The 27,157-nt window shown below is 39.4% G+C and overlaps 1 protein-coding gene across 1 annotated transcript in view; it reads left to right on the plus strand.

Moving 5' to 3' along the window:
* Positions 1 to 27,157, plus strand: part of Nup98 (nucleoporin 98 and 96 precursor) — a 98,689-nt gene that overhangs the window by 46,687 nt on the left and 24,845 nt on the right. Inside the window, 7 exon segments of the mRNA XM_028889159.2 lie at positions 2,885 to 3,072; positions 7,332 to 7,448; positions 10,841 to 11,139; positions 12,215 to 12,328; positions 13,075 to 13,213; positions 17,927 to 18,104; positions 19,597 to 19,761. Of these exon segments, the coding sequence (XP_028744992.1) occupies positions 2,885 to 3,072; positions 7,332 to 7,448; positions 10,841 to 11,139; positions 12,215 to 12,328; positions 13,075 to 13,213; positions 17,927 to 18,104; positions 19,597 to 19,761 (1,200 nt within the window).

The following is a 27,157-nucleotide window of genomic DNA, read 5'->3' on the forward strand; positions in this document are numbered from 1 at the left end:
AGGTAGGCATCCTGTTTAATGCTAAGGATGCAAAGCAAGAGGAAGAACTTTAGGAGCTTGTCCAGTAAGGGAGATCAGACCTGAAAATTTAAGTTTACTGTAGCTCAATATAGTAGATGCATTAGTAGAGGAACTAATTTTTTGATAAGTGAGCAAACAGAATATTATATGATAGACATGTCATCCATTGAAAGGAACAGAGTACATGGGTGAACATGGGTGAACCTTGAAAGTACACCAAGAAAGAAGCCAGCACGTTGGCTACATGATTTGTTTATATTCATAGATCCACAAATCACAATTCATTGAGAGAGAGGATTTGTGGTTGACAAGGGATGAGGAGGAATTGGAATGTACAGAGTATCTTTGAAGTGATGGAAATGTGCTAGAATTAGATAGTGATAATGGTTATACAACCTTGTAAAAACTATAAAATTTACTGAATTATTATAATCGTTAGTTTTGTCAACTTGCCAAAATCTGGCATCACTTGGAGTCTGAGTGAGAGATTGCTTAATCAGTTTAAATCTGTAGACTTAACCACCAAGGGGATTGTTTTATTGCCTTAATTAATGTGGAAAGACATAGCCTAAAAGTGGACAGCATCACTCCTTGGTTTAGAGCCCTAGACTGTATAAGAATACTAGACATACATGGATTTATTCCTCTCTGTTCTTGATTGTGGATATGAGGTGACTAGCTGCTTCAAGTTCCTGCCTTGACTTCCCAGCTTGATGTACTACAATTTGAAATTGTGAGCTAAAACAAACCTGTCTGCCTTAAGTTGCTTTTTGTCAGGGTATTTTAGCAACAGAAATTACTCGGACAATTTTATATACATTAAATGGCAAACTTTTGTGTTATGAGAGTGTTGCTAAAAGTTTTTAAATATATGCCTTGTGTTGTTGTGAACACTCAGGAAGCAGAAGCAGTCTGATCTAGAAAGTACGTTTCAGGCTGGCCAAGACTACATAATGAGACCTCTCAAAAACTAGCAGAAGTTTTAAAATAGGATAAGAAGCATAGTATAGATAGTTGTGTGAATTTGATGAGACTTTTCAAAGGCGGTAATAGTTTCCTCTTGAAGTTTAATGTAGAAATGAAGATATTCTAAGCAAAAGCACTAAATTACAAAAAGTCATGAAAAACGTCTTTGTGTGTGCATTAGCATGTATGTTCACATTTGGGGACATGTGTGTTTGTGTATTTGCAGTTGTGCCTGTGTATCCAAGGATAGCTTTCAGGAGTTGGTTCTTTTTTTGTGCTGTGTGGGTTCCTGGATTCAAACTCCAATCATCAGGTTTAGGTTCCTTTACCTGCTTAGTCATCTCACCAGCCCAGATCACAAAAACCATCTTGAGAATGTTCATGAGAAGGGTCCTCTCTAGAAGGAGAATAAATTATGACATCCTTTTGTCCTGTTCTGTGACCGTCTTACTCTTGGTCTGGCTGGCTTCAAACTTGTAGAGCCATGCCTGCCTCTGCTACTGTAAGTTCTGGAATTAGTCTTTAAATGTAAAAATTACATTTCTGATCTCCTTCCTTCAACTTTAAGTCATGGGGTTGTAGACTTGTCTCATTGTGCTTAACCGTTTTTTCTTGAATGAAGTTTTAGTTAATGTGAAACAATTTCTATAAATCTTAAGATTTTTTTGTTATATTTTCTTAAGTATAAATATTGTCATGCGTGTTTTATAAAGTTAAACTATTGTGAGCTGATATTTTTCTTTTGGGGGGTGGCTGGGATGGTGGTGTTTTTGTTTTTTCAAGACGGAGTTCCTCTGTGTAGCATCCCTGGCTGTCCTGGAACTCTCAGAAATCCACTTGCCTCTGCCTCCCAAGTGCTGGGATTAAAGGCGTGTGCCACCATGCCTGGCAGGCTGATAATTTCTCATAAGATGAAAATGTACAGAATATATTAAGAATGTTGTATTAGTATGTCTTCATTTATAAAGCACTTTCCAAATCTAGTTTATCAATTGCATTTTAAAGGCTGTTAGATCAGAGGTTGTAGGGATGGCTCAGTTATTTAGAGCAGCACTTTCTGCTTTCGCAGAGCCCCGAGACACGGTGTCCCTTTCTGGCCTTCTCGGTTTTCTGCTTGTGAACCTGGTGCACATACATATACTTGTGTGCTCACACATATACTCAGAAAATAAGAGAAGTAATTTTTTAAAGGTGTTTGACAACTCAATTGAAATGAGAACTGGAAAGATGGGTAAATAAATACCAGTTCTGTATAAAGATAAATATTTCAAATGTATGACACTAGTCTTAACAATCAGAAAAACCAGGCCAGGCCCAGGGCTCCATATATATACACATAGGATATTCGGTGTTAGTGTCCTTGGTTTAAGGGAACTGATACTTCAAGAAAAGATGAAATTTGAAATTTGGTTAACCTTGTCTGCCCTCAACTTGCAGTCCTGACTCTGTCTCTTAAGTGCTGAGATTAAAGGTGTGAAAGCCAAACATGGTAATGTATGCCTTTAATCCTCACACTTGAGAGGCAGAGGCAAGTGTTTCTCTGAGTTCAAGGACATCCTGGTCTACATAGCAAGTTCCAGGCAGACCAAGCTGTCTAGACCTGTTTGAGAATAAAAGGGAGTGGGGGCTGGATGGGTATGATGTGAGTACTGGGCCTGGCCTTGTTTTCCTGTTACAAAGAATAGTGCCATACATTTAAAATAAACTATAATCTTTGATGCTTCTCTTTGAGACAGTGAAACAGTGCCTTGCCAAATAGACCTGTCAAGTCTGGCCTCTCTGTGTAATAAGGCTAGCCTTGAAGAGATGATAGTCCTACCATAGTCTGCCAGCTGCCAGGGTTACAGATGTAAACATTCACATCAAATTGGCTTGATGCTTTTCTTTTCCTTTTCAGAGACTGAAACCAACCAATCCAGCAGCTCAGAAGGCTCTTACTACACCTACTCATTATAAACTTACACCTCGCCCTGCCACCAGAGTCAGGCCAAAGGCTTTGCAAACAACTGGTACAGCCAAATCACATCTCTTTGATGGGCTGGATGATGATGAACCATCCTTAGCCAACGGAGCATTCATGCCCAAGTGAGTTTATTTTGTTAAACAATAGTTATTTAAGCATTGAAACCTATTTTAATTATCCTAAGGTAATATCATTAACATAAATATTTTGACTGTGATTCTAATTTTATATGTTCATCTTTTTATTTTGGTTTTGTAAAATTACCACCTTTGTATTTACAGTATTTACAACTCAAATAATCAAGGCCTAGAGATTTAGCTCAATAGTAGAGCACTTGCCTAGCTTGTGTAAGGCTGCCTTTGGATTCCCTAGCAGTATAATAAAGATTTTTTTTTTTTTTAAGTTAAAGATCAGGTTAAGAATCTCTTTTGATTTCCCACATAAGAGTTATTTGTAGATGTAGAACTAATAATATAATAATTAGAAAGTAATAAGATAGGACAAGAAAATGGAAGCACTATTGCTAAGCATAGGAAAATCCACATAAATGATATCTTAAGAGTACTGAGATGGGAAAGGACCTGAGGAAAATTACATAGCAGATTATTGGTATCGGGAGACAGGGCATTTCATTTCTGAGTTGCTTCTTCTTAGATAGTAGCTGTATAGACACAGGCAGACACACAAACAGTTTTGAAAAAGCCAGTAGCTTTTTAATCAGAAAAGGTTAGGGTTTGTTTTTAATTCATTACTTACAATTCTTTGTTTATGAATGGTGATAAGTTTGTTCAGTTTTTTTTAGATGGGGTTTCTCTGTGTAACTTTGGCTGTCCTGGAACTCACTCTCCAGACCAGGCTGGCCTCGAACTCACAGAGATAAAAAGCATGTGCCACTAGTACCTGGTGCATTACAGCTCCTTATCTTAAAAATGTGGGTTGATAGACCAGCTGTGGTTCTTTTGCTCCCTTGTGTTCTTTGGATATGTCTGTGGCATTTCTAGGCTTGAAAGTAAAATGATGCTAACTGGTGCTGGATAGAGAAGCCTTATTTTTTTATTACGGCAGCTTGTTATTTTTGTAACATGGTGATTTGGTTGAACACAATAAAGTACAGTAGTAACTGATCTCCCCTTCTTCCTGGATGAGTGAGCAGATGATTAAATACTGATGTCAGCATTCTTGAGTATATTCAAGTGAGCAACATTTGGCTTCTGCTTCTGTTTAAAATGATGCTGTGTTTTGATTGTGGTCCGAAGCTTTGAAGCACTACTTGACATCTCCTTCCTTCCTTGGAGGTCTCACCATTTAAGCATAACAGATTTGATAAAGTGTTGGTAAGGTGAGGTCTTGCTTGTCTCCACTAGGTCATCTTCATATGAATCCAGTGGTTATAAGGTTTTGTTTTAGGGGTATTCTTTCATTTTTTTTAATAACGGTTTTTAGCTGAAGTTCATGAGAGAATGAATCCTTAGAACTGTGCCACTAGGTGAAAGGAAATCCTATCTAAGAGTGTGTTTATTTCTTTCTTTCTTTTTTTTTTTTTTAAAGATTTATTTATTTATTATGTATACAGTATTCTGCCTGCATGTATGCCTACAGGCCAGAAGAGGGCACCAGATCTCATTATGGGTGGTTGTGAGCCACCATGTGGTTGCTGGGAATTGAACTCAGGACCTCTGGAAGAACAGCCAGTGCTCTTAACCGCTGAGCCATCTCTCCAGCCCCTAAGAGTGTGTTTCTTTACAGAGCTTGTAATACCATCCTTTGGGCCCTCTGCTGGAAAAGTAGAATTAAGTCTCAAATAATGCCTTTTCAATTGTATCCTCTAATATTATAGGTGTAGCACAGTACTGTATCATACCTCTGTGAATGTAAAATAGCTTGTACCTACTTTATGATGCATAGTAGTGACTGTGCTTTATCAGAGCTGTTTTTAATGATGTTGCTCAGAATATTTTCTTTCCAGATGATGATTGAGAAACTAATTTAAAAACAAAAATGGTGCCAGGTATCACAAGAGTAACAGGACTGTGCTGTTTTCTGGGGTTTTGTTTTTTACTTTCTTTTTTTTTTTTTAATTGAGTGTGCTGGATATCTCTACAATTTTGTTCAAGTGACTGCAGAACCTGGAAAAGCTGTTGCTGCTATTGATGCATAATATACTGCTATTATTGGTCTTTTTATATAAATATATATATATATAATTTGAATTTTTGGAAACTAGCTGTGCTGTCAACTTTGGAAAAAAGTATTCCAGTTTACCGTGTTGAGTTGGCATTGTACAGAAATTAACAGCCATATTGGTCTAGAAATGTTGAACTTATTTTTTTTTTCCATTTTTACAGGGGTAACGCACTGTATTAAATATGTAAGGTCTTATCTATGTGGGTTTGATTACAAAAACTAATAAAGTATTCTCTAAATAAAAAAAATGTGGGTTAGGAAAAGCAGGGTAAGGGGGTGTACGCCTTTAGTCCCAACACTCAGGAGGCAGAGGCAGGTGGATCTCTAGTGGTCTACAGAACAAGTTCCCAGGACAGCAAGGGCGATACAGAGACACTGTCTTACAAAAAGCAAAAATAGCCGGGCGTTGGTGGCGCATGCCTTTAATCCCAGCACTCGGGAGGCAGAGCCAGGCGGATCTCTGTGAGTTCGAGGCCAGCCTGGGCTACCAAGTGAGTCCCAGGAAAGGCGCAAAGCTACACAGAGAAACCCTGTCTCGGGAAAAAAAAAAAAAAAAAAAAAAAAAAGCAAAAATAGACCAGGCGGTAGTGGTGCGTACCTTAGTCACAGCCTTTGGGAGGCAGAGACAGAAGTTTGAGGTTTGAGTGAGTTACAAGACAGCCAGGGCTACACGGAGAAACTCTCGTCTGAAACCTCCCCCCCCCCCCAAAAAAAAAAAGAAAAACCAAAATATAAAGGGGTACAGGGACTGCGACTAGAGAGTAGTAGCTCAGTGGTTCACAGCACTTGTTGCTCCTGCTCTTTTGGGGGACCTGAGTTCAGTTCTAAGCACCCACAAACCATCCTTTGCTCTAGTTCCAGAGGATCCGAAATGCTCTCTGGCCTTTGAGCACCAGGCACACACACGGTGCAGGCAAAACATCATACACATAAAGTAAATAAAACTAAAACCATTTTTGTTGTTGTTTTGTTTTGTTTTTTGCAGACAGGGTTTCTAAGCTTTTGCTGTCCTGAAACTTGCTCTGTAGACAGGACTGACCTCAAACTCAGAGATCTTCTTGCTTCTGCCTCCCAAGTGCTTGGATTAAAAGCATGCATCACCACAGCCTGGCCCAAATCTTTAAATAGAGTTGACAACTGGGGAGATGGCTGAGTGGGTAAGGCCATTTGCTGCACAAGCATGAGGACCTGAACTCAAAGCTCAGCACACACATAAGAAGCCATACATAGAAGACCTTGTCTATACCCTGTCCATTGTAGTGGTAGAGACAGGACAGTTGCTGGCATTTTTCTTGTCTGTCTGCTTATCTCCAAGATAAGTTAAAGACCCTATCTCAGCAAAATACCGTGGAAAGTAGTATAAAGCAGGACAAACAGCCTTGATACTTTCCTACTTTCCATCCTTTTGCTCTTGTAAAATGCTGACCAAAAAGCACTTTAGGAAAGGTAAGGATTTATTTGGCCAGTTTATACTCCCATAATTGAGGGAAGTCAGGGCGGAAATGCAAAGTAGGAACTTGAAATAGAAACCTTGAGGGAATGCATTATTGTTTTTAAAGAGAGTGTGTGTGTGTTTGTGTGTGTGTGTGTGTGTTTGTGTGTGTGTGTGTGTTTGTGTGTGTGTGTTAAGTTGATAAGGTTTCTCTGTGTAGCCCAGGCTATCCTGGAACTCAATATGTAGACCAGGTTTACCTCCACCTCCAGAGATTGCCTACCTCTCTCTGCCTCTGGAGTGTTGGGATTAAAAGTGTATACTGCCTCTTGAGTGCTGGGGTTAAAATTGTGTGCCATACACTCAGCTTCAAGAATATTTTCCACTTAAATCTGTATCTTCTCAGCTTTATTGTTCAAAACAAGTACAATGTGTTTGAGACTGTATCATGTGATCACACCACTAAGAAATCTATATATGCATCATGCAGTGGTGCCACACCCCTTTAATCCCACTCCCAGCAGAGGGAGGCAGGTAGATCTCTGAGTTCAAGGCCAGCCTGGTCTAAGAAAGTGAGTTCCAGGACAGTCAGGACTGTTATACGAGAAACTGTATCTGGAAAAACAAAATAAAAAAAATTATATGCAACTTACTAGGTGAGTTTTGGGTATATAAGAGTGCCCTTTTGAGGTCCAAGTTTTTAAGATATTTAGTACACTTGTATGCACTTTAATTTTTTCTATTTCTTTTGGTCTCTATTTTTAGAAAGAGCATCAAGAAGTTGGTTTTGAAAAATCTTAACAATAGCAATCTCTTTTCTCCTGTTAATCATGATTCAGAAGATCTAGCTTCACCATCTGAGTATCCAGAAAATGGAGACAGGTAAGTTGAATTCTGTTTGCAAATGTTCCTGCTAATAGTTCTGTTTTGATTTTTGTGTGTTTGTTTGAGACAGAGTTCTCAGTGTAGTTTTGGTGCCTCTCCTGGATCTCACTCTGTAAATCAAGCTGGCCTTGAACTCACAGAGATCCGACTGACTCTGCCTCCCAAGTACTGGGATCAAAGGTGTGCGCCACCACATCCACCCTGTTTTCTTTTAAAAGATTCTAACTTTATAAAGATTGACAAATGTTATATGGAAGTACTGTAGTTCAGGGGCCCTAGATGTTCTTACTTCTTGAGTACTTTAAACCTTAAAATTATTGGAGCTCTGCCAGGCACTGGTGACACACGCCTTTAATCCTGGCAGGTGACTCCTGAGTTCGAGGCCAGCCTGGTCTGGAGAGTGAGTTCCAGAATAGCCAGGGCTACACAGAAAAGCCCTGTCTCAAAAAAAAAAAAAAAAGAAAGAAAAAGAAAGAAGAAGAGAGGAGAGAAGAGAAGGAAGAGAAGAGAGGAGAGAGAGAGAGAGAGAGAGAGAGAGAGAGAGGAGAGAGAGGGGGAGGAGAGAGAGAAAGACAGAAAGAAAGAAAGAAAGAAAGAAAAAGAAAGAGAGAGAAAGAGAGAGAGAGAGAAAGAAAGAAAGAAGAAAGAAAGAAAGAAAGAAAGAAAGAAAGAAAGAAAGAAAGAAAGAAAGAACGCACGCACGCACCAGGACTTTATTGAGCCCAAGGACCCTCATAATAAAATAAAACTGTCTGGCAAAATAGCTTAACAGTTAAGATCACTGGCTGCTCTTGCAAAGGACTGAGGTTCGGTTCTCATCATCTACATGGTGACTGACTCAAAACCATCCCTAACTAGTTCCAGAGGATCCTGTGGGCACCACGTATGCATGTTGTACACATATGTACATAGTAGCAAAACACTCATGCACATAAAATAAAAATAAATAATATTAGAATGAGTAAGTGGGGGCTTGGAGAGGTGTTCATTGAAAACACTTATTGCTCTTACAGAGGACCTGAGTTTGGTTCTCAGCACCCACATGGTGTCTCATAGCTGCCTATAACTCCAGTTCCTGGGGATCTAGTGTCTTTTATGACCTCTGTAGTCACCAAGCATGTATGTGATGCACATACATTCACGTAGACAAAATACTCAGATGTATTATAACAGTGAATTTTTAAATTAAAAAAAAAAAATGTCCAAGCATAGTGGTACACCTTTAATCCAGCACTTGGAGGCAGAGGCAGGTGGATCCCTTGAGTTTGAGGACAGTCTAATCAACATGGGGATTTTCAGGATAGCCATGACTATGTAGAGAGACCCTGTTTCAACTAAACAAACAATAAGTGAATGAAACAGCCAGTGATGACGGTATGCATTTACAATCCCAGGAGTAGAGTTGGTTGTTGTTTTGCATTCAATACAGTGGCTGCACCCTAAGCAACTGCTGTCCCAACCGGCAGTTGCAACTCCACAGCTACCAGCAGCAGCTTCAGCCAGGTGGGAAATCTGTTCCCTCAGGCACCAGCTCTATCAAGGCTGCTAAAACAAACTATCTCAGTCTCTGTCCTTCTATATCCTGCTTCAATCCTCGAGAGGCTGAATGACAAGTAGCCATCCTGCTCAGCCCCCCACTAAAGAACCTTTGCTACACTTCGTTCCTCCTCACACTTCCTGTCAGCAAGTTGCTGACTCAGCCTCCTCACCCCAGGTTAATTTCATTTCATCAAACAAATGTAACACATCTCTGCACTGTTAACAAAAGCAGCAGAAACAAATGTAACACGCCATTATACAGTTAAAGTAATATTCCGCAACAGTTGGTTAGCTCTTTCCACCATATAGGTCCCAGGGATTAAACTTGGATTATTTAGTCTATGTTTTCCCCACTGAGCCCTCTTGTCAGCCCTACCTCCTCATATCCTACCCTCCCCCCAACCCCAACCCCAAGACAGGGTTTCTCTGTGTAGCCCTGACTGTCCTGGAAATCTCTGTAGACCAGGCTGGCCTAGAACTCACAGAGATCCACCTGCCCCTGCCTCCTGAGTGCTGGGATTTTAATGTACTCCACCACATCTGGCTTACCTCTTCATTCTTAATGGTTTGATGGTCATTGTGGTGAATATAAGATAATTTAATTAGTTCTCCATTAGTGAACATATAAAGGTTATATGGGCCTTTTTTAAAATTGTAATTAGATATCGCATTAAAATATTTCCAAACCTCTTGTGCTTATACTATTAAAGTTTAAATTCAAATTTTGAGATTGTTAAATTTTATGTGTATGAATCTTTAACCTTCAAGTATGTATGTGCATTGTGTGTCTTTTGGGATCCATTGAAACTGAGTTACAGCTGTTGATAGCTTCCTGTGAGTGCTGGAAATCAAACCCTGGGCCTCTCTGGAACAGCAGCCAGTGCTCATAAAAGCTGAGTCATCGCTCCAACCCAGTTTAAAATTTCTTTTGGTGTTTTATCTTGACATTAACCACTAGTCATTTATTTTTGTGTTTGTTTTAGTCAAAGATTTGACAGGCTGGTAGGATGGCTCAAGGAGTAAAAGGTTTTTAATCATCAAGCCTGGTGACCTAAGTTTGATCCCTAGAACACACCCACACAGCAAGAGGGGAGTATTCAGATTCATTCCTTTGAAAATGAGCAGTTAAGGCCATTAAATCTAGAGCTAGATTTTTTGGAGTTGGTTTGGTGGTTGTTTTTTTTTATGTGCATGGGTGTTTTGGCTGCTTGTATGTCTATATACCACTTGTGTGCCTGGTACCTGAGTGGACCAGGATAAGGGTATCAGATCCCCTAGAATTGGAGTTAAATAGTTGTGAGCCACCATGTGGGTGCTGGGAATTGAACCCAGGTCCTCTAAAAAAGCAGTACATGCTCTTAACTACTGAGCCATCTCTCCAGCCCAACATTTTCTGTTTTAAAACCTCAACTCTAGTTAGTACTCACAACTTTGTGATGATATTATTTTGCCTCCATTTTCTTGTTTATAAATTAGAGACAGTAGTTAAATCTATTTCACGGGATTACTATAAGGATTTTATTTATTTATTTATTTTATTTTTATTTATTTATTTATTTATTTATTTATTTTTGGTTTTTCGAGACAGGGCTTCTCTGTGTAGCTTTGCGCCTTTCCTGGATCTCGCTCTGTAGCCCAGGCTGGCCTCGAACTCACAGAGATCCACCTGCCTCTGCCTCCCAAGTACTGGGATTAAAGGCGTGAGCCACCACCGCCCGGCTTATAAGGATTAATTTTAAATTTATTAAATTGTCCAGAGTAGTGTCATAAACTTAATAAAGATTAACTGCTGTCATTGTTATTACTGTTGCTAGGGACTAAGGTGTTACTATTTTTTTCTCTCTTTTCAGATTTAGCTTCCTGAGCAAACCTGTTGATGAAAACCATCAGCAGGATGGAGATGATGACTCTTTTGTATCACGTTTTTACACTAACCCTATTGCCAAACCCATCCCTCAAACCCCAGAGAGTGCCGGAAACAAAAATAACAGCAGCAGCAGTGTGGAAGATACCATTGTGGCTTTGAACATGCGTGCTGCTTTGCGCAATGGACTTGAAGGAAGCAGTGAAGAAACGTCTTTCCATGATGAATCATTGCAAGATGACCGAGAGGAAATAGAAAATAACGCTTACCATATACATCCAGCAGGTCAGAGTCACATGTTTTATAAATTTGAAATAGTTTACTTTATAATTAATGATGTAGTCAGAGGAGCTCACTTTTTTTTAAATATATTTTATTTTTTTATTTTTATGTGCATTTGTGTTTTTGCCATGGGTGTCAGGGTCTCCTGAAACTGGAGTTTCAGACAGGTGTGAGCTGCCATGTGGGTGCTGGGAATGGAACTCAGGTCCTCTTTAAAAATAGTCAGCACTCTTAACCCCCAAGCCATCTCTCCAGCCCAAGAGCTCACTTTTTATATCCTTTCTACCTAACTTTAAATTCAAGTGTAGTGTGGTCTATCGACTACCTACCATATTGTGGTATGTACCCATTTAAAAAGAGGGCTCTATAGTAAAAAAAAATCTATAAATTTTAGGTTAAGCAAAGTTAAGTAGACTTCATTACATTTTAAATGTTTTTGTTTTTCTTTTTTCTTTTTTTTGGTGGGGGGGTCGTTTCAAGACAGGGTTTCTCTGTGTAGTTTTGATGCCTGTCCTGGACCTTGCTCTGTAGACCAGGCTGACCTCAAACTCACAGAGATCGCCTGCCTCTGCCTCCCAAGTGCTGGGACTGAAGGCGTGCCCCATCACTGCCCGGCTTGTTTTTCTTTTATGGGGGGGATGGAGTAGGAGTTTTGCTCATGTTTTCTCAGAATTTTCAGTGATCCTTCTGTGTCTGCATCCTAAGTTCAGCACTCAGTAGATGGAGAAAAGAGGCTCAGAGACTCAGGGTCTCAGCTTCATAGTAACTTGAAGGCCAGACTGTGATGCATCAGACCCAGTCTCAAGAAAAATCAAAACAAAAACCCAAACTTGTTTCATAGAAATTTTTACTCATTTATTTATTTATTTATTTATTTATTTTATTTTATTTTATTTTACTTGAAGATCCACCTGCCTCTGCCTCCTGAGTTTTGGGATTAAAGGTGTGTACTAATATTGCCAGGTGATAGAAACATTTTTTTTTTGATAGAAACATTTTTTTATATGAAAGTAAAATGAATATTACTAAGAACTGTTCTACCCAGGATAATCACAATATTTTCTGACTTTTGGCACAGGCATTGTTCTCACAAAAGTTGGTTACTATACAATTCCATCTATGGATGACCTTGCTAAAATTACCAATGAAAAGGGAGAATGCATTGTTTCTGACTTCACCATTGGTCGTAAAGGTAGGTGTGAGTTTAGCAGTGAGTATGTAACTCAGAGATTGCATCTTGCTTTTGTAATTAAGGGCAGCACTTGATTTTAGAGTCTGTTTTTTCCTGTATTTAGTTCCTCCTTGACTTTGAAGAATAGAAATATTGACAAGTAACAAAGCAAAGAAAACTGGAACTATGTAACATTTGGGGGCTTAGACATACCTGTTTGAGTCTTATAATTATTTGTTTCGTTATAATTCTTCAGAATTAAAAAAAAACTTTAAGGTTGGAGTTGGGGATTTAGCTAGGTGGTAGAGCGTTGGCTAGACCCTGGGTTCGGTCCTCAGCTCAAAACAAAAAAACTTCCAAGGTATATTAATTTTAATACTTTAGTTCAGTTTCATACTATTAATTGTTACAGATAATTTTCTTTGAACAAATTTACTTTGTGATACTATATTTTAAAAGGGCTCAAGTATTTTAATTTACGTAGCAGACTGGGAACCAAGTTGTTCATAGAGCAGCAGTGCAGATACTTGGGAAGATTTGAGGCTAGCAAAAATGTAAACTGGAGGTGTTACATCTGATAACAATGTAATGCCATTCCTCTTTCCCGTTCTTGCCATATTTAGGAGGCAGGAAGCCACTTGATGAATTTCTGGAAGGTTTAAAATACTGATATTACAGGATGCGTATTCTTCTTGCTAATCACTACAGATTAAAAGGTTTTGCTCCTTTTATATAAGATCTTTTTAACTATTTGCTTTGAATTTTAGGGTATGGCTCAATCTATTTCGAAGGAGATGTGAATTTGACAAATCTAAATTTGGATGATATTGTGCATATCCGAAGGAAAGAAGTTATTGTCTATGTAGATGATAACCAAAAGCCACCTGTGGGTGAAGGGCTAAATAGGTATGAATTTATTTACATATTGAAAATAACAAACTATTGGATTTTTTTTTATAAACTTGCTATAAATTGTAATTGTTTCTTTACTTTTATTTGAATGTATAAGTGGTAATGATATACTGTCACTTTAGGACTCATACCTTTTCCCTAACTGTAATGTCCAGGTGCTGCTTCAGGAACTTTCAACACTGGAAATTTTCTTTTGCTTTGGTTTAATTTTGCTTTTCAGAGCTAGGGATTAAACCAGGGCCTCATACATACTGGCAGTCAATTTGCCATTGAGCACCAACCCCAAAAAGGTGTTTGGTTGTTTTCTGTATTTCCTCTTGTTCACTTAACTTTTTTTGGGAGGGGAGGATTGTTTGTTTTTTTTTGAGACAGGGTTTCTCCTTGTAGTTTTGGTGCCTGTCCTGGAACTCACTCTATAGACCAGGCTGGCCTTGAACTCACAGAGATCCTCCTGGCTCTGCCTCCCAAGTGCTGGGATTAAAGCTGTGTGCCACCACCGCCTGGCATTCACTTAACTATTTTACTGTGAGATTTTAACCTTTGCTTTGTCTTAGGCCTTTTTATTGCCATATATTGCTTGGGGTGGGGGTTAGACAAGGTCTCACACTACAGCCCTGTATGGTCTTCAATTCAGAATGTACCCCAGCTTGGCCTCAATTCGTGGTAGTCCTGCTTTAACCTCCAAAGTACTGTAATATTGTTTTGTGCTACTACACCCATCGTCTTCTGAATTAATAGATTATTGGTTGAATTCACATTTGCAGAACCCCAGTACAGAGTTGTGTTTCCCAAAGAATTGACAATAATGGGGGTTGGGAGTAGGGGGTGAAGGCAAAACAAAATAATCTTTTTTAGAAAAAGATTGACAGTAGGATCATGAAATATTTTACATGTGTTCATGATTCATAGGTTGCTAAGAACGTTAATGGATGAATCGATAAAGTGTGGCATGTACGTACAAGGAATTATTATTCAGCCTTATAAAGAAAGGAGGTAATTTGGAATCAGAAAGATCCTGAGGCCAGCCTGGGATTTGCAGTCTATCTGGGGCTATAACAAGAACCTTTTTTTTTTTTAATCCCAGGACTTGGGACAGAGGCAGGCAAATCTCTGAATTCCAGGGTAGCCAATGCTACACACTTAGAAACCATGTCTTGGGGGGTGGGGGGAGAGTATAATAACCTTTTTCTAAAAACCAGAAATAACAAAAGGGAGGAAATTCTGACATATTTAGTATGGATGAACCTTAATATTATACTAAGTGAAATAAACAGTCACAAGAAGATAAATACTGTTAATAGAAACAAAGTAGAATAGTAATTACAAGGAACTACAGGGAAAGAGAAATGGGGAATTAATTGCTGTATTAATTTTCCATTGCCAATAACACAATATATAAATTGAGTCTTGAGAAAAGAATGCTTGTTTGGAGGGTCCAAGATCAAGTAACTACATTTGATGGTTTTCTTCCCAGTCCTGAGGAAGTATAGGGTACCACATGGCAAGAGACAGGAAGTACAGGTATGAATGTGTAACCACCTGCTTTCTCTCTTCCTTATAAAGACAAAGGGATTCAGTTAAGAGAGCTCCACTGTAATGATTCTGTCTAGTCAGAACTCTTCCCAGAAGCCCAAGGGTCCCCTTTTGCCTGCATTCTAAGGAAGATTTTAGCACCTGAAGCCTTAAGGAGTACACAAACCATAGCTAGTCGATACGGAGTTTCAGGTTTACAAGACTCTTTTGGAAATAGGTTGCCCAGCAATGTGAATAATCTTTTTTTAAACATACTTTTTATTGCTATAAGAGCCTAGAATAAAATGTTCAGTAAAAGCAGAATGGAGGCTCTGAGAGATGATTTAGTGGGTAAAGGTGCTTGCTTCTAATGACCTAAGTTCAATCCTTGGGACCTACACTGAAAAGAGAGGGGACAAACTCATTCAAGTTGTCCTCTGACCTGCACATGAACATCACGGTGCACGCACGTACACATTACATTGTTACTGTTATTTTAAAGCAGAACAGAGGGTGAGGGTGTAGCTCAGTTGTAGAACATGTTCTTAGCATGAATGAGGCCCTGAGTTTCATCTCTAGCACCACTGCTTGCTTCTTCTGCAGCATGACCTCGGCTCTAAATAGTCTTCACAGTACTGAAGTATCTGGTTAGACTAGTTAAGATGATAAATTTCATATTAACTTTTTTGCCACAATAAAAAAAGTAACCTTAAAATCATCTACATAATCATATGCTAATCCCTGTCCTAGGTAAAAGGCATTTAAATGAGGACATAGGACCTGAACCCTGAGACTGATAGAAGATACATTATGACAGTTGTATCAATATTCACTTTTAATTTACCATATTCAAGACACATTTACACATAAAAAGTAATTTATGCTGGGCGATGGTGACTCACACCTTTAATCCCAGCATTCAGGAGGCAGAGCCACGTAGATCCCTGTGAGTTTGAGGCCAGTCTGGTCTACAGAGTGAGTTCCAGGACAGCCAAAGCTACACAGAGAAACCCTGTCTCAAAAAAGAGAAAAAAAAAATGTATCTATTATTTTATTAAAAGCTAATGAATAAGAAGTATTGTTTTTGTTTCTTGTTTATCTGGGCAGGCTCTAGTAAGCTGCATCTCCAGCACACTGGCTGTTAAGTAGAGTAGCACATTTGTGACCTACACTTCAGTGTTACTAAAATCAGACTGTAAAAAGCTGGTAATACTTTAAATGAATGCCGTCTTACTCTAGAACTATTTTGAATTAGTTCAGATAGAAGTGATGCCGTCTTAAGCTCTTTAACTACTTTGGAGGTCACTGTGTAGCTGTGTGTACTTATGAGTTTGTTTATGTGAGTGCACGTGCCTGAGAAGGCCAGAGGCATTACTTCCCTCTGGATCTGAAATTACAGGCAGTTGTGAGCTGCTTGATATGGGTGCTGGGAGTGTGTGCTCTTTTTTTTTTTTTTTTAAATATGTGTGTGGTATTTTGGCTACACATATGTCTGTATACTACACTCCTACGTGGTGTTCTCAGGTTAGAAGAAGCTGTGACAGATCCCCTGGAACTGGAATTACAGACCATTGTTAGCTGTCATGTGTACTGAGAAGCAAACCCTGGTCTTCTGGAATAGTAACCAGTGCTCTTAACCATTAAGCCGATTTTCTTCCCCTGCAGTATGCACTCTTTTGTTGTTGTTATTTTCTGTTTGTTTTGTTTGTTTGTTTTTTTTTTTTTTTTTTTTTTTTTTTTTTTTTTGAGACAGAGTTTCTCTGTAACAGCCCTAGCTATCCTGGAACTAGCTCTGTAGACCAGGCTGGCTATTCACAGAGATCCGCCTGCCTCTGCCTCTGCCTCCTGAGTGCTGGGATTAAAGGTGTGTGCTGCCAGCACTGCCCTGCTGAAGTATGGATTCTTAATCATGGAGTCATTTCCAACCTCAAGACGCAAGTTTTGAAACACCTGCAGAATGTTCACTTCCTCCTTCCTTTCCTCTCTCCCTCTATGTTGGTATTTTTGTTGTTGTTATTAATTTGGTTTTAATTGTTTAAATTTATTTTTATTTTATCCATATGAATGTTTTGACTGCATGTATGTCTTTGTATCATATGCATGCAGTGGCCCATGAAGGGGGTTTGAGATATCCTGGAACTGGAATTATAGATAGTTATCAGCTAATGTGTTTTGGGAATTGAACCCAAGTCTTCTGGAAAAAGTACCTGTCAGTGTTCTGTGTTTTGTGTGACGATCAAAGAAGGAGAGTCACTCCAAGATGCAGTTCAGGCTCTGTGGCACAGGGAGGAGCAGTTTCAAGGAGCTGAACCTTGAACAGCTATGCAAAAAGCACATTTATTGACTGTTACACAGAAGTTGATTTTTGGGTAAAACAGGTTCCTCATACCAAAGCCCCTGGTCTACTCTATATGTTTTCTGAAGGAAAGCATCACACTCCTGTAACTTTAGTCCTGATTGTGTATTGTTTGCAGTACATAATAATGCAAGATGCTCCTGGTGTGCCAGGACTATACCAAAGTCGTGAAAAGGCTGTGATCTTCAGAAAAACAGCTGTTAGATAACAGAGAACAATCACTTCAAGGTCCAACTACTTCAGGAAAACATTCTGAAGTTTACTCTAGATACAGAGAAAACAATTGTCTCATGCTAATGTTTACCCCAGATACAGTGATTCTAATTTTCCTCTACAGTACCCAGTGATCTTAACCCCTGAGCCGTCTCCATCCCCCTTGTTTGTTTTTTCAGGTAGTATCTAACTCTGTAACCCAGGCTGGCCTGGAACTTCCTTTGTAGACCTGACTGCCCTCTGTTTCTCTCTCCTGAGTGCTGGACTTAAAGGCAGGAACCTCCATATCCAGTCTCAGACCTATCTGTGCTATTTATAGTGGTGTTAGTTGGATCTCATAGTGGGTCTCACTATGTTTTTTCTTTATCTGAGGGGGAAAAACATCTGTTTGTGTATATACCACTTTTATCCATTCATCAATTATAGATATCTAGGCTGGTATCACATCTTGGTTATTGTGTGCCTATAGTTCTTCAAGTATATATATGACCAGGAGTGGTATAACTGGGTCACATTCATTGTAGTTCTATTATTAGTCTTTTAGGGAAAGCCTCAGGCTTCCATAGAGGTTACATTTCCATTTATAAGTGTAAATCATTTCTATTTTGCCTGTTTACACTTCACAGAAAGGCTGAAGTTACGTTGGATGGAGTTTGGCCAACAGATAAAACATCCCGGTGTTTAATAAAGAGTCCAGATCGACTTGCTGATATCAACTACGAGGGGAGATTGGAAGCAGTCTCAAGGAAGCAGGGAGCCCAATTCAAGGAGTACCGACCTGAAACTGGTTCTTGGGTGTTTAAGGTATAGTTACTTATCCCAGTTCCAACTTTTGGCCTCATTAAATGAATTCATAAGAAATCTTTGTCTCTTTGTAAAGTAGGTCTTCAAAAACACTTTGTGAGTGTATGTATCAATGTCAGGTGTCTTCCTCTGTTGCTCTTTACCTTATCATGTTTTATTTTTGTGAGACGGTTTCACTGTATCCCTGGCTGACCTGCAGCTGGGTTTGTAGGTACTGTCCTTGAACTCACAGAAATCTGTCTGCTTCTATCTTAATGCTAGAATTAAAGGCATACGCCACTACACCCAATTCATCTTTTTGTTTGAAATAGTCAACAGAACCTGAAGTAACAACTGAACCTGAAGGTCTCTAATCCTGGAAGACTGGCTGGCCAGCACCAAGGCCCAAGTGCCTCTGCCTCTGCAGTGCTGGGATTGTAGTTATGGTGGCTATGCCTAGCTTCTTTTTGTTGGGGTAGGGGGAGGATCTGCTGGACTCAGGTACTCATGATTACATGGTGAACACTTTACCAACTGAGCCATCTCCCAGCTCTGATAAATACAACAATTCTTGTGTGTGTGGTGGGGGCGGGAGTTACAGAAGATGTCACAGTGTACAACCACATGTCAGTAGACAACCTATGGGAGTCTATTCTCTGTACCTATACCAGGGTCCTGGGGATCAAAATCAGATTGTCAGACTTGGCAATAGGTACCTTTACCTTCTGAGCCATCCATCCATCCATCTCACTGACCTTGTCATTTTTACTTCTAAACACTTTTGAAAGTGGGAGGTTGGCTGTTACTTGTTCTAGATAATCTTACCCAATGGTTTCTTCTTACAGGCTGGTTGGATGATTTAGCTGATTGAAAGCCCTTGTGTAGGTAGAGAACAATTAAGTAGTAAATGTCAAGAACCATGGATGATTGCATTTTAAATCTTAGTGTTTTGTTTGGTTTCCTTTGGTTTTGGTTTTTCAAGTCAGGGTTTTTCTGTGTAGCCCTGACTGTCCTGGAACTGGCTCTGTATACCAGGCTGGCCTCAAACCTCAAGTAGATCCACTTGCCTCTGCCTCCGAAGTGCTAAGACTGAAGGTGCACACCACCACACCTGGTTCATTGTAATATATATTATATAGTGTATACTAATTTAATTTTGAGCCACTATTATGTGCACTGAAAGCTGTCAAAATCATAGAAAAGTAACACATTGATTAATATTTTGCTTTACTTTAATTATTTAAAATTTATTTATATTTATTTATTTCTATGTGTTGTGCCTTTGGAAGCACAGCAGGGTATTGGGTCCCCTGGAGCTAGAGTTTTACAGACACTTAGGAGCTGACATGTGGGTCCTCTGGAAGACCAACTAGTACTTTCAAATTGCTGAGCTCTCTCTCCGGCTCCTGCTTTAACTGTTTTAATACCTCTCCTTTTGTCTTTTTTCAAAGGTAGATATTATGGAAGAAAGCACTGTTAAAAATTAACTTTGCTGGGTTTCTTTTCTTCTTAGGTCTCCCATTTTTCTAAATATGGCCTTCAGGATTCTGATGAAGAGGAGGAGGAACACCCACCCAAAACTACTTCAAAGAAGTTGAAGACTGCCCCTTTGCCCCCTGCAGGCCAGGCAGCCACTTTCCAGATGGCTCTTAATGGCAAACCTGCAGCTCCACCTCAGGTAGAGAAAGGACAGTGAATGTGAATGGAACAGTGATAAAGAAGGCAGAGCAGTCCCTCAGCTGCTCAGCTGCACAACCCTGGGACCTGACACGTACAAGGGAGGCTGAGGTGGTACGGGCTGCTAGTGTTTACTCAGCAGTTAAAGAATTCTCTTGCTGTTTCGATCATTCTTCTACAGATTGTAATTCTCAATTTTTCTCATTTGGACTTGTAATTTTTTTGAGGTAGCATTTTGCTTGTGTAGGGTTGATGCAAAGTCAATCCTACTTGTATTGACTTCATGATGTGCAGTCTGATCTTGATCTTTACCTCCATTGCTTTTTAAAAGTCCATTAGCTTTCTATAAGAGTTTTAAATTCCATTTTCTCAAGTTGTTGGCTTATACTTCAATTAAACCCATGATACTGTATTTTAATAATCTCTATGAAAATAGATAATTTTAAAAAGCAAGTGAATTATTTAGTGTGTAGAAAATAGGGACTGTGTTGTTTATTACAAATATTTGTATCATATCCTTTTTCAGTATTGTTAAACCAGTATAAACTTTTTGTCCTTACAGGGAAAGGTTTGTAAATTAATTGAATGCCTACTGGTAAAGAGATTTACTTTCATTTGGATGTTATTTATACTCAATCAAGTTATAGAAATATTTTTAACTTACTGACATACTCCCTCCAAGAAGAGTTGTTTATGGGACTTTGTAAAACACCCTCTACCTCTCAGCTGCTAAAAGCAGGACTTTTGGGATTTTCCATGCTACAATTCTTTCAGCTGCTCAAATGTGTGATTTTTTTTTATGATTTATTAAATAATTTCTGGGGAGGCACTTTCTGGAGAATATTGTGTGTGTTCACATTTATGTGTATAGAGTGGAAGGGGAGGGTATGATAAACATGAAAGTTGGAACTGTTGACTTTTAAGGATTTTTTCTTTGTTTTTGGTTTTTCGAGACAGGGTTTGGCTGGTCCTGGAACTAGCTCTGTTGAACTCCTAGAGATCTGCCTGCTTTGGCTTCCTAAGAGTGCTAGAATTAAAGGCATGCGCCACCAATGCCTGGCTGACTTTTTTTTTTTTTTTTTTTTTTTTAAACGTTTTACTATTCCTTTATTTTTATTTATTTATTTATTTTACAATACCATTCAGTTCTACATATCAGCCACGGGTTCCCCTATTCTCCCCCCTCCCACCCCCTCCCCTTACCCCCCTCCCACCCCTCCCCTTACCCCCAGCCCACCCCCCATTCCCACCTCCTCCAGGGCAAATCCTCCACCGAGGACTGCGATCAACCTGGTAGACTCAGTCCAGGCAGGTCCAGTCCCTTCCTCCCAGACTGAGCCAAGTGTCCCTGCATAAGCTCCAGGTTTCAAACAGCCAACTCATGCAATGAGCACAGGACTTGGTCCCACTGCCTAGTTGCCTCCCAAACTAATCAAGCCAATCAACTGTCATACCTATTCAGAGGGCCTGCTCCAGCTGGGGGCCCCTCAGCCTTTGCTCATAGTTCATGTGTTTCCATTCATTTGGCTATTTTTTTTTTTCAATAATTGAGTAAAACTGAAATTTATTATAAACCACAGTCGTCCTAGGGACCTCCATGCTATATATATAGCCTCCATGGTTCTATGGGTTGTGGTCTGATTGTTCTTTATTTTATATCTAGAATCCACTTATGAGTGAGTACATACCATGACTGTCTTTCTGGGTTTGGGTTACCTCACTCAGGATGATTTTTTTCTAGTTCCATTCATTTCTGGCTGACTTTTATAATCTTTGTGCTTTTTAAAATATCCTTTACAATACACTCAGCAGAGCTAGCATCTCTGTGAGCAAACCTCTACCTAAAAAGCGCAAATACAAGAAAATCTCGAAAAAAAAAAAAAAAAAAAAAAATCCCATTAAAAACCTCTCCTAATAAATCTGTAAATGAAGCCAGAGGAAGGCAGATCTCTGAGTTTGAGGCCAGCCTGATCAACCTGGTAAGACATTCTCAAGAAATCTGTAAGTGAACATGGTTCTTTTGTTTGTCTGGTTGGTTGGTTTGTTTTTGGTTTTTGTTTTTTTCTTCCCTTTTTTTTCCCCCTGTTATTTTAAAACAGGGTTTCTCTGTGTAGCCCTGGCTGTCCTGAAACTCACTTTGTAAACTCAGAGATCTGCCTGCCTCTGCCTGAGCAAACATGGTTATTTTTTTATTTATCTATCTTTTTTGTGCCTGTGTGACTCCCATCCCATATTTTTTTTGCAATCTTTTCAAAAAACAGAATCAAATAGAGTTTTGTTTGTTTTGTTTTTTACTTGCTGCTGATAAACATATTATGTAAGGTATTAAAGATATGACAGGAAAAAAGCTTCATCTGAAGTTAAACAGAACAAATTTATGTAATACTGGTATTTAGTAGTCAGCTTTAATCACCAGAATCAAACACTAGGGGGAAAAAAATCTAAATTTCTGAAATGACAGTGTAGTAGGCAAGACTCATCACAAAACTGAGAGCAAAAGCTGTCTCAGGATGAGTTCTAGCTAAGACAGGGCTGGTAAGGGCTCAGATTGGGCAAATAGAATACAGTGAGTGAGCAGGGGTACTATGGGGGAGAGAAATTGATGGGCAGTGAGTGAGCAGGGGGGAGAGAGAGAAAGATGTTTTGTTTACATTAAGCATTATGAAGACTTTGCTCTTAGTGTGTTAGCAACATGGGGCTCTGGAGCACTCTTTCCTGTTCTCGTGACATTTGAGGGACTGGCTAATTATTAATATTAGTTGCTTTACTTGGCGCAGGAAACTACCTGAACTATCTGAATGCACTGAGAACAGATGGCACATTCATTCTTTTCATTCTTGAGTCAAAGTTGCTATTGTCACACATCACACTGTTGCATTCTTCTCAGAGAGACTGATTTCCATCAGGTGCTCCTGAGGTCTGATGGAGGACTCCCTCAACCCCACTCCCACCCTCCAAGTATAGCACAAATGGAAGGTTGTTTCTTGAGCTATTTAAGAAAGTTTGTATTTTAATGGTCACATTTATACAACACTGCTTTTTATCCAGTAGTCTCAGGTCCCTGTTTCCAGGGGTCTATAAACCTCACCTTTGCTCCTAAAAAAGCAGGTATGACAAAGCAACCAGAACATATATTTTGTATGATCTTCTGTAACTTTTAGGTGAGAGAAAATGTTGACAGACCATCCTTGGCTGCAGGTAAATTAAAGCTGCTGTGGGAAAGTTGTTTTCTGTAGTTAATAGTTTCAAGCTCCTGATTTGAGATTCCAGTTTCCAGACGACTGATTAACAGTCTGGAGAGCTTGACATTGGTTCTTAGATCAGCCATCACTTCAGTCAGTTCCATAGAACTCCCATGGGGTTCAGACGTACTTAATTTTCAATAATTCTCCTCAGCTGATGGAGATGTATGGGCAGATTTTGAAACAGAAAGACCTGAAACCTTTGACACTCAGGTAGACGTAAATGGAGCTTCTACCCAACCTTATAATTGAAATGAACCTGAGTTCAATAACAAGAAGTCAAGATAGCTTTCCCAAAAACATGTTCAGTCAGTAAATTCTAAGAAATGTTTAAAAATAAAAAAGTATGAATATTTTGTCTGCATGTCTATATGTGTATCTATTGTATTCCTGTGCCTGTACAAGACCTGAAAGCACCAGATTTCCTGGAACTGGTGTTATGGACGGTTGTGAGCCACCCTGTGGATACTGGAAATCTGGGTCTCCTGAGAGAGTAGCAAGTGCTCTTAACTGCTGAGCCATCTCTACAATCCCAATTTTAAAACTCCCCCCCAACTCCAGGAAAAAAGTATCAGGATTCAGGATTTCGGATATAAGATTTGTATATGCTGTGACTTGAAATAAAAGGACACTATTCTAAACATGGGGAGAGAGAGAGAGAGAGAGAGAGAGAGAGAGAGAGAGAGAGAGAGGAGAGAGAGGAGGAGAGAGGAGAGAGAGAAGTGACAATTTTCTTTCAGATATATTAATAGACATGTTGATTTTCTTTTTTTCTTTTTTTTTTCCCCTAGACAGGGTTTCTCCGTGTCACTTTGAAGCCTGTCCTGGAACTCATTCCGTAGACCAGACTGGCCTTGAGCTCACAGAGATCCACCTGCCTCTGCCTCCCAAGTGCTGGAATTAAAGGTGTGCACCACCACTGCCCGGCACTGATTTTCTTATTAAACATCAAATATAAGCTAATATATAATTAAGACTTATTTCCTCATACAGAATTTTTTTAGTGTATAAATAAAAGACAAGCCTTTGAGACCCTAATGTGTTAACTTCTTTTGAAGAGAACACAGTATTATTGGCAGGTAGTTTTCAAACAAAACTTATGTGAAAATACTCTTTACAGTTAGAAGACAAGTTTTATTGGAAGTGGACAACAATAGTAGTCATATTGGACCAAATTAATTGGCTGAAGGCATAATATCAACTATATTAAAATCTGATCTTGGGCTGGTCATTTATTTATTTTTTAGATTTAAGAACAGCTGAGTTATTTTACTTTTCCCTTGGAATTAAGAAAGTATGTATTTAAAGTCCTGACCATGTTGATTAAATGTAGAAAGTTCTTTTGAGTGTAAAAATTAACCTTTCTTGCCGGTTGCTGGGTGCATGCCTTTAATCCTAGTGCTCTGGAGACAGAGGCAGGCAGATCTCTGTGATTTGATGCCAGCCTGATCTATCTACAGAGCGAGTTCCAGGACAGCCAAGGCTACAGAGAAAAACCCTGTATCGAAAAAAAGAGAGAAAGAGAAATCGTAGCAGACTAGACACTTCTTCAAAGTTAGTTTTCAGAAGTCAGAATGATAAAAGTGCTGTAAGCTGAGGAAGAGTGGGGAGAAACAACTCCTGAGATCTGTGGGAAGGAAAGATATTTACTGGGGAAAGTTGACTAGGCATCATCTTAACTTCTTTTTCCTACAGTGTAATCTCTTGAAGACAAGATGTTTGGCTTCCTCAAAATACAAGAGCAGTGCATTATCAATATTACGTATAGAAATTATCTATAAAATGATAATCTGAAACACCGAGGATAGGGTTCACAATTGAAAACCTGTTGTCTAAGACAGGGTTTCTAGAAGTCAGAGTCCTCTTGCCTGTGCCTCCCGAATGCTGGGATTAAAGTCGTGCACTACCACCGCATGGCCAGGATTTCTTAAAAGATTTATTTTAGAGTAGTTTATTGAAATTTCTTAGGTATATTCTACTAAAGTCCATGCACGGGGATTCCCAGAACATTGCTGTTTCTCACCAGGCAATGTCATCTACCTTTAATGGCTGTGTGGGAAGGTGGAACACAGAAAACGTCGATCTTCAGTACTCTTTCGTCAGTGTGTCCTGGATCCCCTTGTCTCTAATCTGGTGTTTTATAGAATCCTCCCACTTTGCCTACAAGTGCTGTGGGTAAGGGTTTCTTGGTGCATGGTTATCCCTGTGTTAAGCAGTATAGTAAGTTGGTACCATTCTTCCTCCATCTTCACCCAGCTGTCCTCAGCCCTTGTCCTTTTATGGTAAGTTGCTTTTTTTGTTGTGTGCCAGATGCTGTATTAGATAGAAAGCACAAAGCATGGGTTCATTGAATGTGGAACTTAATTAGTTGATGTGCTTGTTACTAGATTCAGAAAACAATCTACCATAATTCCTGTTTTCAAGCCTTCACTGCCTGGCAGATCAAACATGTAAGAAATTATAATAAATTTTGGTACATGATGTTAAATAGGAAATAGCAGGTACTGTGGAAGCCAAAACCACTATGGTATCCTGCTGATAGGATGGGGAGTATCGTAATGTTTGTTGAAAGGGAACTCTGGCTGAGGGTGTAGCTCACCCTAGCATGTGCTTACAACATGCACAAGATTCTTGCTTACATTCCCAGTACCATCGCTCCCCAAATGCGTTGTAGTTGCTAGGTGTGGTACCCCAAACCTAGTCCTAGCACTTGGGACACAGGTGAGCGAATCTCTGAGTTTGAGGCTAGTCTGGTCTACATAGTGAGTTCCGGGGCAGTTAGGACTACGTAGTGAGACCCTGTCTAAAGAAAAGGGAACTTACGGGGTGACAGTTTTCCCATAATTATTAGCACGGGAGCGTCATTCCAGAATTGTTTTTACTTCACCACTGAGCTCCCGTCCCTGCAGGTTTAAAGCATGAAAGTCGTTTGGCAGTGCCTGTTGTCCAACCCTTCCTTCTGTGTCCTTGAACGGGAGCTCTGGGGACGTTACCTGGTTTTGTTAAAGCAGTCTCTGGATAATGTCTACACTTTCAGTGGCAATACACCTTGTACCTTAATGCAGTTTTTTTATAATTGTTCGTGGGGTGGGTACCACTCATTCTTTGAGTAAGGATAATTGTTAAAGAAATGCATATAGAGGAATAGCTATAGTAAATGTCCAGTTAAAGAAGAAATTGAGAATGTTGGTTAACAGTGGGTATTTTTGTCCATAAAACTTTTGTCAGCCAAGTGTGGTGACATATAACTGTAATGCCTCGGCACTGGGGAGCCTGAAACAGCAGGATGTGTGTTCAAGGCCAGCCTGGCCTACATAGTAAGACATTGTCTCCAAAATAAATTAATAAAGATACAAAAATGTAAATGTTTTTATTTCTAGGTGTTTAGCCTGTGTCTGTGCTCCTTGTGTGCATTACCTTCAGAGGCCAGAAGAGGGCATTGGATCCCTTGGGAACTGTAGTTACAGACCAGTGTTAGCTGCCATGTGGGTGCTAGGAATCAAACCTGAGTCCCCTGTAAGATCAGCCAGTATTCTAACCACTGAGCCATCTCTCCAGCCCCTGCAAAACTTAAGTGACATTGAAACCCTTGTCTTAAAAAAAAAAGACTTACTATATAACATCATTCATTTAAAATGTAACATAAAATAGGCCACTCATGAAAAAAATCAGCCAAATATTGTGCAGCCATCATATATGTAAGTTATAGCTTGGTAAGAGAAATATTTAATAGTATCTTTTGTCTTGAAAATGTTCCATACATTGTTGCAGTCACTTGTTAACACTGTACTAGGTTCTGTGTGTGTTTTGGACATATGATACAAATATGTTTTGAACTAGTTAATTTATAGTGCACTTCCATTTTATAAGCATTAGCCTTTTACCATAAGCTATCTTGTATGTGTGGTGTGTGTGTATGCGTGTGTGGTACACATGTACAGGTATGTATAGAGACCGAGGGTTGGTGATGGGTGTCTTCTTCTATCACTCTTCACTTTACATCTTGAGACAAGGTTTCTAACTGAACCTGGTGTTCACCATTTGGCTTGGCTAGCTTGCCAGCAAGCTCCAGAGAGCCTTGTGCTTGTGCCCCACAGCCACTGACTTCTTATATTGGTGTTAGGGATCTAAACTCAGGTCCTCGCACGGTACTGA

Source organism: Peromyscus leucopus, chromosome 1 (genome assembly GCF_004664715.2).
Source record: "Peromyscus leucopus breed LL Stock chromosome 1, UCI_PerLeu_2.1, whole genome shotgun sequence".
Taxonomy (NCBI): domain Eukaryota; kingdom Metazoa; phylum Chordata; class Mammalia; order Rodentia; family Cricetidae; genus Peromyscus; species Peromyscus leucopus.